The sequence below is a fragment of the Polyodon spathula genome, chromosome 9 (assembly GCF_017654505.1).
Source record: "Polyodon spathula isolate WHYD16114869_AA chromosome 9, ASM1765450v1, whole genome shotgun sequence".
NCBI lineage: Eukaryota > Metazoa > Chordata > Actinopteri > Acipenseriformes > Polyodontidae > Polyodon > Polyodon spathula.
Window position 1 is genome coordinate 1783188 of NC_054542.1, and position 12980 is coordinate 1796167.

Sequence of the window (12980 nt, forward strand, 5' to 3'; positions counted from 1 at the left end):
TAAACGTAGCCAACGCTGTTATTTAAATTTAAATGTATTATTTCAAGCAACAAACTCAGCTATAGTGCTTTTGAAGCCTATAGTAAAACACAACCTGATTAACATCAGTTCACAGCAAGATCAGTATTATCAGACATATTGTTTCACATTTTAGTAAACATAAAACATATTTTAAATATCTCAGAACACAATGTATAATAACATTTTACACGCATTTTTCTGAATAACATTTGATACATTGTATCATGATTTTATGGTCCTGTTCAGCGTGTCTCAAGATCATTACTGCCTTGTATTAATCTTGCAGCATACTGAACGCGACGCGGTGTTATATTAGGTTTCTATATCTACCAATGTAAAAAAAAAAAAAAAAAAAAAATAAAAAATAATACTATTTATTTATTTAAAATACATAAAATAATAGTGTTTGAGCTTCGGCTACCTCTACAATCACGGCTTTAGCTTTAAAAAACATACAGTTATAAGTGTGACGGTAGATCAAATTCAACAAAATACAAACAAAATCTGCTCGCAGTTGTCTAATTATATTAACAAATATTCTGAATTTACAACCAACACCAGAACCCATTTTCTAGACTTCTCCCGTAGCGACAAGAGAAGTGTCGGTTAGGGTTTCAGAGCAGTTAATATTATCTTAAACAGCTTTTGGGGTCACACAATAAACCTCACAGGTATGTGTGGCTTATGAACCTTGTTAACAGGGTTCACCGTGTCATTTCAATTTCAACAATGCAACACTTTTTACAAGCAGAGTATGACGTGCATTTCTGTTCTACATTGCGCGTCATCTCAAACTGCTTAAATAATACGGAACAGCTGACACGTTCAGTAAAACAATACACTGGGTCCCTAAATTACTTCGGACTTCTTATAGATAACCGTAAAAAACAAACAAAACAATCGTGTTGACCTATTTAATTTCTGCAAAAGCCACATAGGCCTGCTGAAAAGCGCGACTTGAGGACGATGAAGCAGTAAGATGTGACATTTGTATTAACACTTACTTTGGGGTCGATCTTTTTAAAAGCGGGGTCATCTTCATCCACTTCGAAATAGATCTCAGTTGTAGTGATGGAGAGCGTCCCTTTAGCCACAATAACCGGGACAATAAGCTGGGCCGGAGTGCTCAGAACAACAGGACCTGCAATGTCACACAGCACAATTGCTTAATTAAAAACAAAACGCATATTAAACGAAATAATTCCCCTTTAAAGAAATGCAAACAATAAACACACGCAAAAGATTATGTAAATAGCAGAATACCGTCGTCAAATATATTTTCTGCAAACATAATTTTGGCGGAACACTTTGAACACTAAAGTGAAATAATATCCATAGCCATACAATCATATTCATACGCATTTGTAACTTATATTTAAAACATGTTATAATACAGTACGTTGAAATAATTACACTTAGAAAAACACAGACATTAATTTATCAAAAAGCAAGGCAAAGTCCCTCAGGCAAACAACATCCAGAAGACACTAATAATCTGTAATAATAATAATAAAACCACAATTTGAAAAGCAAAAACCATCCAATAGGTGAAATACAACAACCAACCTAACAACAGCAATGTTGACAAAATACACACATATTACCTATGACCTGTGTAGCTCGGTTATTTTTAATGCATTATCTACATATATGCAAAAGAAAACGTGTTTCAAACACTTTCGTGGCAACAATGAGATTTACGAGAGCAATGTTTAAAACTAAAGTTGGCGGGGGTTAGCTACATACAACCTTTATATTATTGTTTGATTTAAACGCGGGATTAGGTTGCCAAGACGCTAGTCTAATGATTATACGAATAATTGTAGTATTATTTTAATAATACAGATAGAAAAAGAAGGAACATGGATGTGTTTTAATTGTCTTAAACTACAGAGTGCGCTTGAATTTAACAACAATTATGTCTGCATTTTCATTCAATTACTCGCAATTAGGTATCTGCTCTGTAATATTTTAATGTAAAACATCGAATTCATGATTATGCCGGGACATTGGCATCATTCTTATGTAAATGCATTTTGACCGTGGTCAGCTGATTTGGATCACACGTGACATTGTCTCCCATCCACCCTCCATCTTCTGCGTATGTCGCTACTTAACTAAACCAAGACGAGCTAGAGCTCTAGTCATCGGGATATTTATCGATCTCCTGAAGTCTGAAGAGCCATTTTAATGTCTCATCAATCCTAATCTAGGTTGCTCAACCAATTACGCCTGTCTATTGCAAGATTACAAGCGGATTTTGGTTTCAATTCCCAGGGCACCCCTTCATTGTGTTTGTGGACGGTTCTCTGAAAAGCGCATCTCTCTCTCTCCATCTTTCCATCTCTCTTTCTTTCTTTCTCTCTCTCTCTCTCAATAAAGTTCTCATGGCTAATAGTGTGTTATCTATCACATGTCTGTTGAAAATCTTCAATTACAAGCTTTCCCCCAATGAAATAGGATGTTTCAGGAGTACAGAACCAATTGTATTTTAGCCTGGATGGACTCTTGCAAAGAGGGTACAGTATTAAAATGTTTATAACAAAATACTGCTAGTGTAGTCATACAAGTAACACTGAGAGATTACCAAATATTACCAAATATGTCCTAAAAACAACTATTATTTATTATTATTATTATTATTATTAGACTATGGCAAAATGAGCATTTGGTTTATCTTACCAGTCACACAATATGGGTCATATTAAAAAAAAAAAGATCTTCAAATAATGGAGGAAGTTGTTAAGAGTCTTACAGCTTTAATCCATTGTTATTATTACTGCAGTGTTGTACTTTCCACTGGTGGCATAACTGTATCATTTGATATATACACACACACCAGTGTTACATTAAAATGCATTCCCTAAAGAAATACATATAGGATATAGAATTAAGCCCTTGGTGCACAGAACTGGCCTATTGTGTTCTACTTTATACAATTCCAGAACATTTATGTAGTGTCTGGTGCCAACACTCCAAAGCCTCTTTCATTTGGGATTTCACTACTATTTATCATCAAACGCTGTCAAATCCGTGGCTGCTCAGTAAATATCAACCCATGAAATGACAGCATTCCGTGGCATTTCTGACAAGAATGCAGCAGTAAGTAGGCATTTTGTTGTAGAATCAACTTTTGTTTGTACCACATTCAGGAAGCTAATAAAAACCAATTGGTGTGTAGAATCCACTCACAAGGCAGATGATTTTTGAAATCTTCACTCCAGTGTTTATCAAGTCATAAATAAATAAAATACACACACACACACACACATATATATATATATATATATATATATATATATATATATATATATATATATATATATATATATATATATATATACAGTGCCTATAGAAAGTCTCCACCCCCTTTCAAAATGTGCACCTTTTGTTGCCTTATAGCCTGGAATTAAAATGCATTAAAATTCTGTTTTTTTTTTGTTTAACTACACATCATACCCCACAACTTCCAAGTGAAAAAAATTTCTAGAAATTTGCAGAAAATTAATTAAAATAAAAACTGAAAAAGCTTGGTTGGATAAGTGTCCACCCCCTTGTAATAACAATCCTAAATTAGCTCAGGTGTACCTAATCACCTTCAAAATCAAACACCAAGTTAAGTGGCCTCCATCTGTGTTAAATTCAGCAGTTTCTGTAGGTTCCCTCTACTAGGTAGTGCATTTCAAAGCAAACACTCAACCATGAGCACCAAGGCGCTTTCAAAATAACTCCAGGACAAAGTTGTTGAAAGGCACAGATCAGGGGATGGGTATAAAAAGGCCTTGAATATCCCTTGGAGCATGGTCAAGATGATTATTAAGAAGTGGAAGGTGTATGGCACCACAAAGACACTGCCTAGATCAGGCCGTCCCTCCAAACTGGATGACCGAACAAGAAGGAGGCTACCAAGAGGCCAATGGCAACTTTGCAAGAGCTACAGGCTTTTATGGTCAAGACTGGTCAAAGTGTGCGTGTGACAACAATATCCCAAGCACTCCACAAATCTGGCCTGTATGGTAGGGTGGCAAGAAGGAAGCCGTTACTCAAGAAAGCCCATCTTGAATACCATTTGAAGTATGCAAAAAAGATTCTGTAGTCATGTGGCAATAAGTTTTGTGGTCTGACAAAATTAAAATGGAGCTTTTTGCCCTAAATGCAAAGCATTATGTTTGGTGCAAACCCATCACAGCGCATCACCCAAAGAACCTCATCCCTACTGTGAAGCATGGTGGTGGCAGCATCATGTTATGGGAGGTTTCTCATCAGCAGGGACTGGGACACTTTGACAGGATAGAAGGGAAAACGAATGGAGCAAAGTACAGAGAAGTCCTTCATGAAAACCTGCTGCCCTCTGCAAGAAAGCTGCAACTGAGACGGAAGTTCACCTTTCAGCATGACAACGATCCAAAGCACACAGCAAAAGCTACACTGGATCGGCTAAGAAACAAAAAGGTAAATGTCCTTGAGTGGCCCAGTCAGAGCTCCGACCTAAATACAGTCGAAAATTTGTGGCATGACTTGAAGACTGCTGTCCATCAACGCTCCCCAAGGAACTTGAAAGAGCTTGAACAGTTTTGTAAAGAAGAATGGTCAAATATTGACAAATCTAGTTGTGCAAAATTGGTAGAGACCTATCCCAACAGACTCACAGCTGTAATTGCTGCCAAAGGTGCTTCCACCAAGTATTAACTCAGGGGGGTGGATTATGATCTTTCAGTTTTGTATTTTATATATATATATATATATATATATATATATATATATATATATATATATATATATATATATATATATATATATATATATATATATATATATATATATATATATATATATCAATAAAAACCTTTTTTCCCCCTTAACAGTGTGGAGTATGGTGTGTAGATAAGTGGAAAAAAAAATCCTCATTTAAATGCATGAAACTCTGAGGCACTGACACAACAAAATGTGAAAAAAGTTCAAGGGGGTGTAGACTTTCTATAGGCACTGTGTGTGTGTGTGTGTGTGTGTGTGTGTGTATATATATATATATATATATATATATATATATATATATATATATATATATATATATATATATATATATATATATATATACACACACACACACACACACATATATAGTTTCATTATTGAACTGCAGTGCACTGCATTGGGAAGGGGACAGTGTGGCTATTACTATTATAATTATACATTTTACACTTTGTTTTGAAGACATTCCACACTAACATTTTTGTATTTCTTTTAGCTTTTGTTCAGTTTTTTTTTTAATTAATTTCTTAGATCATTTGTATTTTAGCAGATTTTTCAAGTTAAAAATGATTTATTTATCATTTTAAATATTGTTGCTTTTATCACTAAAACTTGAACACTGCTGAAAAAAGAGTGAAATAAAGAAGCATTATTTCTGCTGCAATACTGTGTGAGTTTTTATATTTGCATATTTGTTTATTATTATTATTATTAGTCAATATTGGGTTGATTACATAAAAGTGACAGCATTTTCAAACTATGTGGAAAATACACATTTTTTGTGTCTCGCTGGAAATATTTTATAAATAAATACATATATACAACTTTTTAAGGTGTTTTCTAACATGGTATCTGTTCACAGTTTACTGATAAGTAAACATCTGTTATCATAATGCAGTGAATACATAAACCACATGTCTGCCCGTGCAGAGAAACAGTGTACAGAAACAGATGGAAGAAAGTTTAGCTGTACCTGTTAAGCGTTACGGCTACAATGGGTTTTATTTATTTATTTATTTGTAACATCTAAGTGAAATTTTCCCCTTTCAACAAATTGGAATATATTAATGACAGAAGTATATGCCTTAAAGCACTAAAAACAAAAAAAGGGTCTGTTTTTATTAAATGACAGTATTATTTATTTATTTGGAAGGCAATGTTAAGTAAAGTTCACCAATTTCAAACACATGCTTAACCTCAAAGGAGTTGGTAGTCAGACTATGCATAAGTGCCTGTCCTGTGATTCTCGACATAAACAAATTCCTTAATCAGACTGTAGAGAATCTGTTAAAGCTGACGAGCACCACAATCACATGCTGCTCTATGATCCCTTGGAGTCTGCTTACACTCTTCAATAGTTAAGCCTAGTGTACAACCAGAAGGCATTTGTTCAATATGTATATATTCTCCAAAATATGTGGTTGCTGGGAATAAGATTCCTTGACCTTCGAAACCTGCTTGCCGCTTTGACAGTATAGACGCCAAACAGTTTGGCTCCTGCTGCCACAACTGCAGCTTCAGGAGGTTATGAATGTCCTCTAAAAGTCTCCACATATTTGTATGCTGATATCTTTATTAGTAAATCCCACATATTTTGGCCATTGACATGCTATTACAATGTCTAATGGTCTAATGTTGCTATGTGGCAGTTTCTGTTATGTTGTACACTGCAATTATAGGATAACACAGTTCTTAATTTTCAGATCAGTTGAATATTTGTATGACCCAGCTTTCCACTGCAGCAGTCCAGTTCTTCTAATAGTTTGGCTCAATCAGAATATTCTGGTAAAAATGACTATTTGGCCTAATAAAATTCTTCTCCTTTTCAATCCACACTCCAAGCTCCAAGATTTAACTGGCCTTCAAATGATCTGTTAGAAGTGATTGGCTTGAACAGTTGCATAGTTCCTTTCTCATACAGTAGGGGCCTGGTTTTGGACTCGTACATAGCCAAGTTCCTACACCTTGGAATCTAAGATTTGTATTCTCTTCCGCAGTCCCAGAAAAATCTCTCTTTATAAAAACACACTACATAAAAGACTAATTAGCTGCTCACTCCGCCACATCCCTGTTTAGTAAGCCTACACAATTTCTCTTTTTGTTATGTTTTGTTTTTGGTTTGATAATGTGAAGCTCAAACCATGGCAGAAACAACTTGGGGGTTATGGGGTTATTACTTACCAGACAGCTCCCCTACTGGCCTAATACTGCAACTACATTTTTTTTTTTTTAAAACTATGTTTAAAAAAAAACATTAGTTGTTATGCTTTTTATTAAACAATATGATGCCTAAAAGTTAGAGAAGTAAATTAATGTCTTGCAGTTATATTTCAGCCCTTCAGAGTTGCTATTTACAATTTGCACCAATAAAAAATAAAGCATAAATGAATTGGTTCGTAAAGCATCACAGACAGGGGAAAAGCCAATGAAGTCAGTCTGGGCACTTTCATGGTTTATAAGTTCTTCTTGAGCACATGGTTTAAAAGACAAGGAATGACATCTGTGAGCTCATATATTTGGAAAGTGAAAAATGTGTTTACACTCAGTGTCAGGCTTCTCGGGATTTTACATTTGATCAGGAAAACCATCCCACTGATCTTCCATTATAGATAAAAAGAAACCGGGCAACCAGTACTCACCAGTACTGTTAAAAAAAAAAAAAAAAAAAAAAAAAAAACACAATTATGCAAAGGCCACTCTTTATTTTAAGGGTCATTTGCTTTGTTTATTAACTGTTAAAAAACAGCTAGTAAACATGTCAATGTACATTGTTGTCTGTTAACTGTTAGTTAATAATATATAATAGGCCCTATGGCTAATCAATCAAACACTAGAGCCCTATGGATGATCAATACCCAGTCGATCAAATGCTTGAAATCGGTTCAAATTGTTACTGTGGTAATGTTTAGCAAAATAAACCAAGTTTTTATTAACCCTAACCCTAAGCCAAGAACTAACAATGTTTGTTAACAGTTAAACAAAAAAAACGACCCTTAAAATAAAGCGTGACCTATGAGCTAAACAGACAGATAATGGAGAAGGATTCATTTCTAAATTAGTACTGTAAGACATTTGATTGAACTTCACTTGGATCAAGTTGGTGTTAGAGATCTCACAGCTAAAAGATCATCTGTGGCAAGTGTTAATGCGTCCACAAATAAAATGACTTGCCTCTTGATGTAAATACTCTGGGAAGGAAACGTGCTAAAATAAAAGATGACACAATGATTAATATAAAGGAAAATATGAAATAAAAAGAAAATAAAAACATTACAAAACATGACTTAATAAATACACAAACACAGGCACTTACAGATGCACAGCATACCTGAACACTATTTTAATCACTTCCTGAATCTTACACATTGGTGGAGCAAAGATGGTCCGCAGAGTTCCAATGGTGCCAAGAAGTACAGGACTAGTGCCATGTAGATTTGATGAATGTTACCTTGCTCTAAGCACAATTACATTCGTATTGTATGTGTACCATGGAGAAGATGTTGTGACAGAAAACTTTGTCACTGACTCCTGTGCAAATGTGTGCAGATGAGACATGAGATGGACAGGAGACGTGTTGCTGGGCAACCAATTGAGCAGTTAGGCTCGCCTGGTGCTGAACTGATCAGGTGGTCTGGATTGGCTGGGGAGCGTGCCCGGGGAGGCTGTGTATAACTCAAAAGGCATCTGCGTCATAGATCGAGGCAACTGCACTGCCATGCTATACACATGGGTGCTATGTTTACATCGAGGAGGGGAGCATCAGCTCCATGGCGAGAACTACTACACAAAACTCTTCCACTCCAAGACTGTGCTTGTGGAGGCATTGCCCAGCCGAGGCCGTGTGAAAAGGCCGTTTGAAGAGTCGCCATGAGAATGCCGGGACTCCAGGAGCCCAGAAGTAGGTCAGTTTAGAGGATGCTGATCTCAAAAAGTGTAGTGAGGGTTTGTGTAGAGTAGTAGGTTCCAGGAGAGGGAAGTTCAATTTATTGGGACTAGCGCTCACCTTGTGTGGCAAACTTGTATTTTTTAGCTTAGTTTTCTTTATTCTTTAAATGTGGACAATAGGGCTACCACTGCTGTTAATTAAATCTGCGCTCCTGTGCAGTGTGTCAACACCCAATGCTCTGTGTCTGCCTCAGTATTGTTCAGTGACAACCCACAGAACGTAACACTTCACCATATTAAAGATGTGTTGTACAAAAACACCAGTATTTGCAAAATGTTCTGACATTAACTCAAAAGAAATGCCTCTGCAAAATACAAAGTAATTTTTGCTTACGCTGGTCGAAATGCAAGTTTAATCCTCCTGAGGTATTAGGCGAAATGATCTTGCGTGACAGTTACCTGCTAGGTTGTCAATCTCCTTCTCTTGTAAAAGGCTGATGGCATCATCATCCCCCTCCAGCATGAGCTCAGTTTCTGCATTCTGGTTTACCACCGCTTGGCTTCGGAATGTTTTCTTTGACTTCACTATATCATCTTCATCTGTAGCTATTAGGGAGAAAAACAAAAGGAAATATGAGTATAGTAACTGATTAAACGTCTCCCCCTTTTGGGTACAAAATGCAGCAGTTACATTAACCCCTGAATAGTGTGCAATTACGGTTTTGATATTCTTAACAGTATGAATCCTGGGGTTGCTTTTCCAGTTCCATATATCGGAGCACAGTAAAACATTTTCTCCAAAAGAAGGTGGTGAGGCAAAATTCCCTGGATGGATTTTTACCTGATACTGCTTATAGATACTGTACACATTCTAACCTGGTTTCTATAAGACTGTACTCTCATGTGGACTGCAAGCTAAAGTGTGAGTAAAACACAGACATCTGCACCAACCTTATTATGTATTATATTTAGTTAAAATAAGAGCATTACTTTCATGCTGCAGTTTTACCACTCTTTTGGAAAACACCGAGTCTGTTTTTGACACATAACTAAGCTACCTGAAGCAACACAATTCCTAGAGTGATTGAAAACTGAACCACAGTAAAAAGGACCAAATAGCTCCTGACATACTAAAAAAGCATTTATCTAAATGATAGCCTACAAGACCCAAAGATGCCCTCTAATCAATATATCCTTTAGGAATTAGAGTTCAATTTGTCAAAACTACAGACAAGAAGAGGGGAGGTCTTCAGAGTGGCCTCATTAGTGTGCTTTTTAACAGTCTGCTTCAAAGAAATCTCTTCACACCTAACAAATCAAAAAGAGATGGTGAATGGAATTCATTTATAAGATCATCTATCTTAGGGTGACCTATATAGTGAACTTCATGGAACCTTCCCCCCATATATCAAGCAAGAACACCTCCTCTAACTAGACTGTGGTGGAAATCTGTTTCTGTAAATAACAGTTTCATTTTAGAATCTGTCAAAGCACTGGGATGGGTATACTTCTCTGTTAGAAGCGTAGCAAAACATTTCTTGAGGGTGAGGGATTTATCAAGCTATGTAGCTAAACAAACCTGTTAGGATTTATGAAGAGTTTTTTTCTATTGTGTTTAAAACATGACTTAAAACCTTATAATAAATAACAGTTTACTTTGTATATAAAATATTTTTTAAGGGGAAGGCGAAGCAAAATATTAATGCTTCAGTTCTAATATCCTTGACTCCAACAGAGAGTCAAATATTCAGTTACATCCATTCATTACAGACCATTTACTGTATTTCCTGAAGAATAATAACCTACTTTTACAAAACTAGAACCAAACAATTAAGTAGTGTAATTTAAGGTCTGTTAAGCACTCTAGAGTAAGCCGTTTGTCTCAGTTTTGTGACACAGTTTTGCATCCCCAATCCTTTCTTGTTCCATTCACTTCAATAAGAAGAGTTGATGGGCAAAGACTAGCTGCCAGGGGCACTGAAATGCAGTGCATATTAAAACTGAATCATTAGGGACAGATTGGACTGCAGTGGTATTTTGATGCCAGTCATCTCTGTAATGTGGGATTTCCTCTTTAAAAAACAAAAAGAAGAATTAAATAGTAGTAAATACTATGCAAACAAATAACAACACTGGGCCCTCACACCAGCTCACCATTGTGTCTGCTTAAAGCAACCTTGTGAATTGCATTGGCTAATGCCTCCCCTGCATTGTAATCCTCACCACACTACAGTATGTACCAATACCAATGAGTGCTCTTGTTTATGATATTGCCAAAAATCATGGTTTCAACATTACGAACAATCTGAACTCACATCACAAGCATGTTTAAGGAGATTTTACACAACTCCAAAATAAAAAAACTGTATCAGACACAAAACTTTTGTTTGATAAGTACAATATGATAGAATGCTTTGCTAACATCTGTTGCATGTGACTTTTGTTCTGTGAAAGAATTCCTTTGAAAAAAAAAAATCAAAGCATCTCTCTTGTACAAAGATGACGGTCAATAAGAAGTGTAGGCAGTTTGCTTGTGAAATTATTGCCTTTAGGTTTTATTTTAAAACACAGGCAACTTAATTAAAAACACAAAAGAAAATATGTTGGTCTAGAAATGTAATTGAAAACAGAATGCACATGTTAGTATATAAAAGTTTTTTTTTTTTTTTTTTTTTTTTTTTATGTAGCCAGCCATTTGTTTTATTTTTTTGACCATAAAGAAACATAATAGGTGTAGCTCCACTTAATTGCAAAGCATATAACCAGCTTGCGTTTCTGGCATAAGGAGGCTATTCAGCTCTGATGTTGATGTTTGATGTTGATTTAATTTTTTTAAATAATGCAGCAGTAATAAATTATATTATATTATGTTTCATGATTTTGTGTTAAAATGTGTCTGGACCCACCAAACAGTCTTAGAGAATATTTTGTAGTTACATTTTTTTCTTCTTCTTCCATGGAGTCAGTACACAAAATTACACTGATGGCCCAATCCTGGAGAGTTCCTTGATTGATACAATGCAGGGCTGCCTTAAATGCAACATTACAGCAAATTATCTATTGAATTAAGGTCAGGAGTCTAGGAGGGCAAAGTCATTACTTCCAATAGTCCCCTAGATTCACCACCATATAAACAGTTCATGCGCAAATTTGAAGTGCTTGAGGTAATTATCTCTTTGGAATGTGAATCAAAGACCATTTAGTTTCAACCCACAATAAATTGTACTACGTTATCATAAAGAAAGATGTTTCTCTAGCGCCAGACTGTAAGAAAGCAAACAAACACCCAGGAGATGGTGGCATTTAAAATATCTTTGCTCTTTTAATGATAGGTACAGTATATACTACAGCTATGGCCAAAAGTGTAGCATCCCCTAGAATTTTAGGATTGAACATAATTTTGATCTTTTATTTAAAATCATGTAATCAAAGAAACTACAAAATGATTTTGCAAGAGTCTACCGGAAGCCTTAATATTAGTACAGTATTTCATGTTAAATTTCTAAATGTCAAATTTTTGTCAGTTTTTTGTTAAGTATGCAAAGGGGTATGCCATTCAATAGGCTAACGTAATATTATTCAGCAGGTTTCACTCGACTTTATGAAACAAGATTAGTTAATTCTATAAGGTGAAGCAAAACCTTTAGCCACAGCTGTATGTTACTTGCACTGTACATTGTATATAAACACACAGTAACATGATTTCTTTGACGACACCGGGACTGTATTTTGTTATCACATCCTACATTACAACATGCCAGGTTATTGATATAGGAATCATTAAACAAGTAAACGAGTAACCCTCAAGGGTTTACGCTTAATCTTTTAACATAAACACGGTGATTAAAATCTACTGTACGTCATTTTTAACACATAATGCACGCACACATATATCATGCATCCAGAGACAACTTAAGTAGCGTGGAATGTACATTCAGGAGAAGGGTTACAAGCAAAAAGGTTACCAAACTCTACTTTGGGTGTTAATATAGGTCTATGCATGCTTAGTGTAAGAATGTGTGAGGGAGTGCCAACTATTCATAAGATTTCACCACTCTTATAGAAAAGCCTGTTTCAAATCAGATTTTGATATTTATATATTATGTGGTATATTATTATTGTGCTTAACTTTTTTTTTTCTATTTGCCCTTATTTTACAGCTTCACTTCTATTTCTCCAACACACTTAAAAACAAACAAACAAAAAAAAAAGAACGTGCAGCATCACGTGCCAACACCAACAGCACGACACAGGTGTGACATGCAAACCATGTTAGCCATTCTCATCTCAGCGTGGAACAGAGCAATCTGGTTACTCTGTTT

The 12980-nt window shown here is 35.5% G+C and overlaps 1 protein-coding gene across 1 annotated transcript in view; it reads right to left on the reverse strand.

Moving 5' to 3' along the window:
* Nucleotides 1–12980, reverse strand: part of nbeaa (neurobeachin a) — a 270715-nt gene that overhangs the window by 59423 nt on the left and 198312 nt on the right. The window contains exons 32-34 of the mRNA XM_041260057.1: nucleotides 9118–9264; nucleotides 7945–7977; nucleotides 1026–1162 (exon numbers count right to left, since the gene is read on the reverse strand). Coding sequence (XP_041115991.1) covers nucleotides 1026–1162; nucleotides 7945–7977; nucleotides 9118–9264 — 317 coding nt within the window. The remainder of the gene's footprint in view (nucleotides 1–1025; nucleotides 1163–7944; nucleotides 7978–9117; nucleotides 9265–12980) is intronic.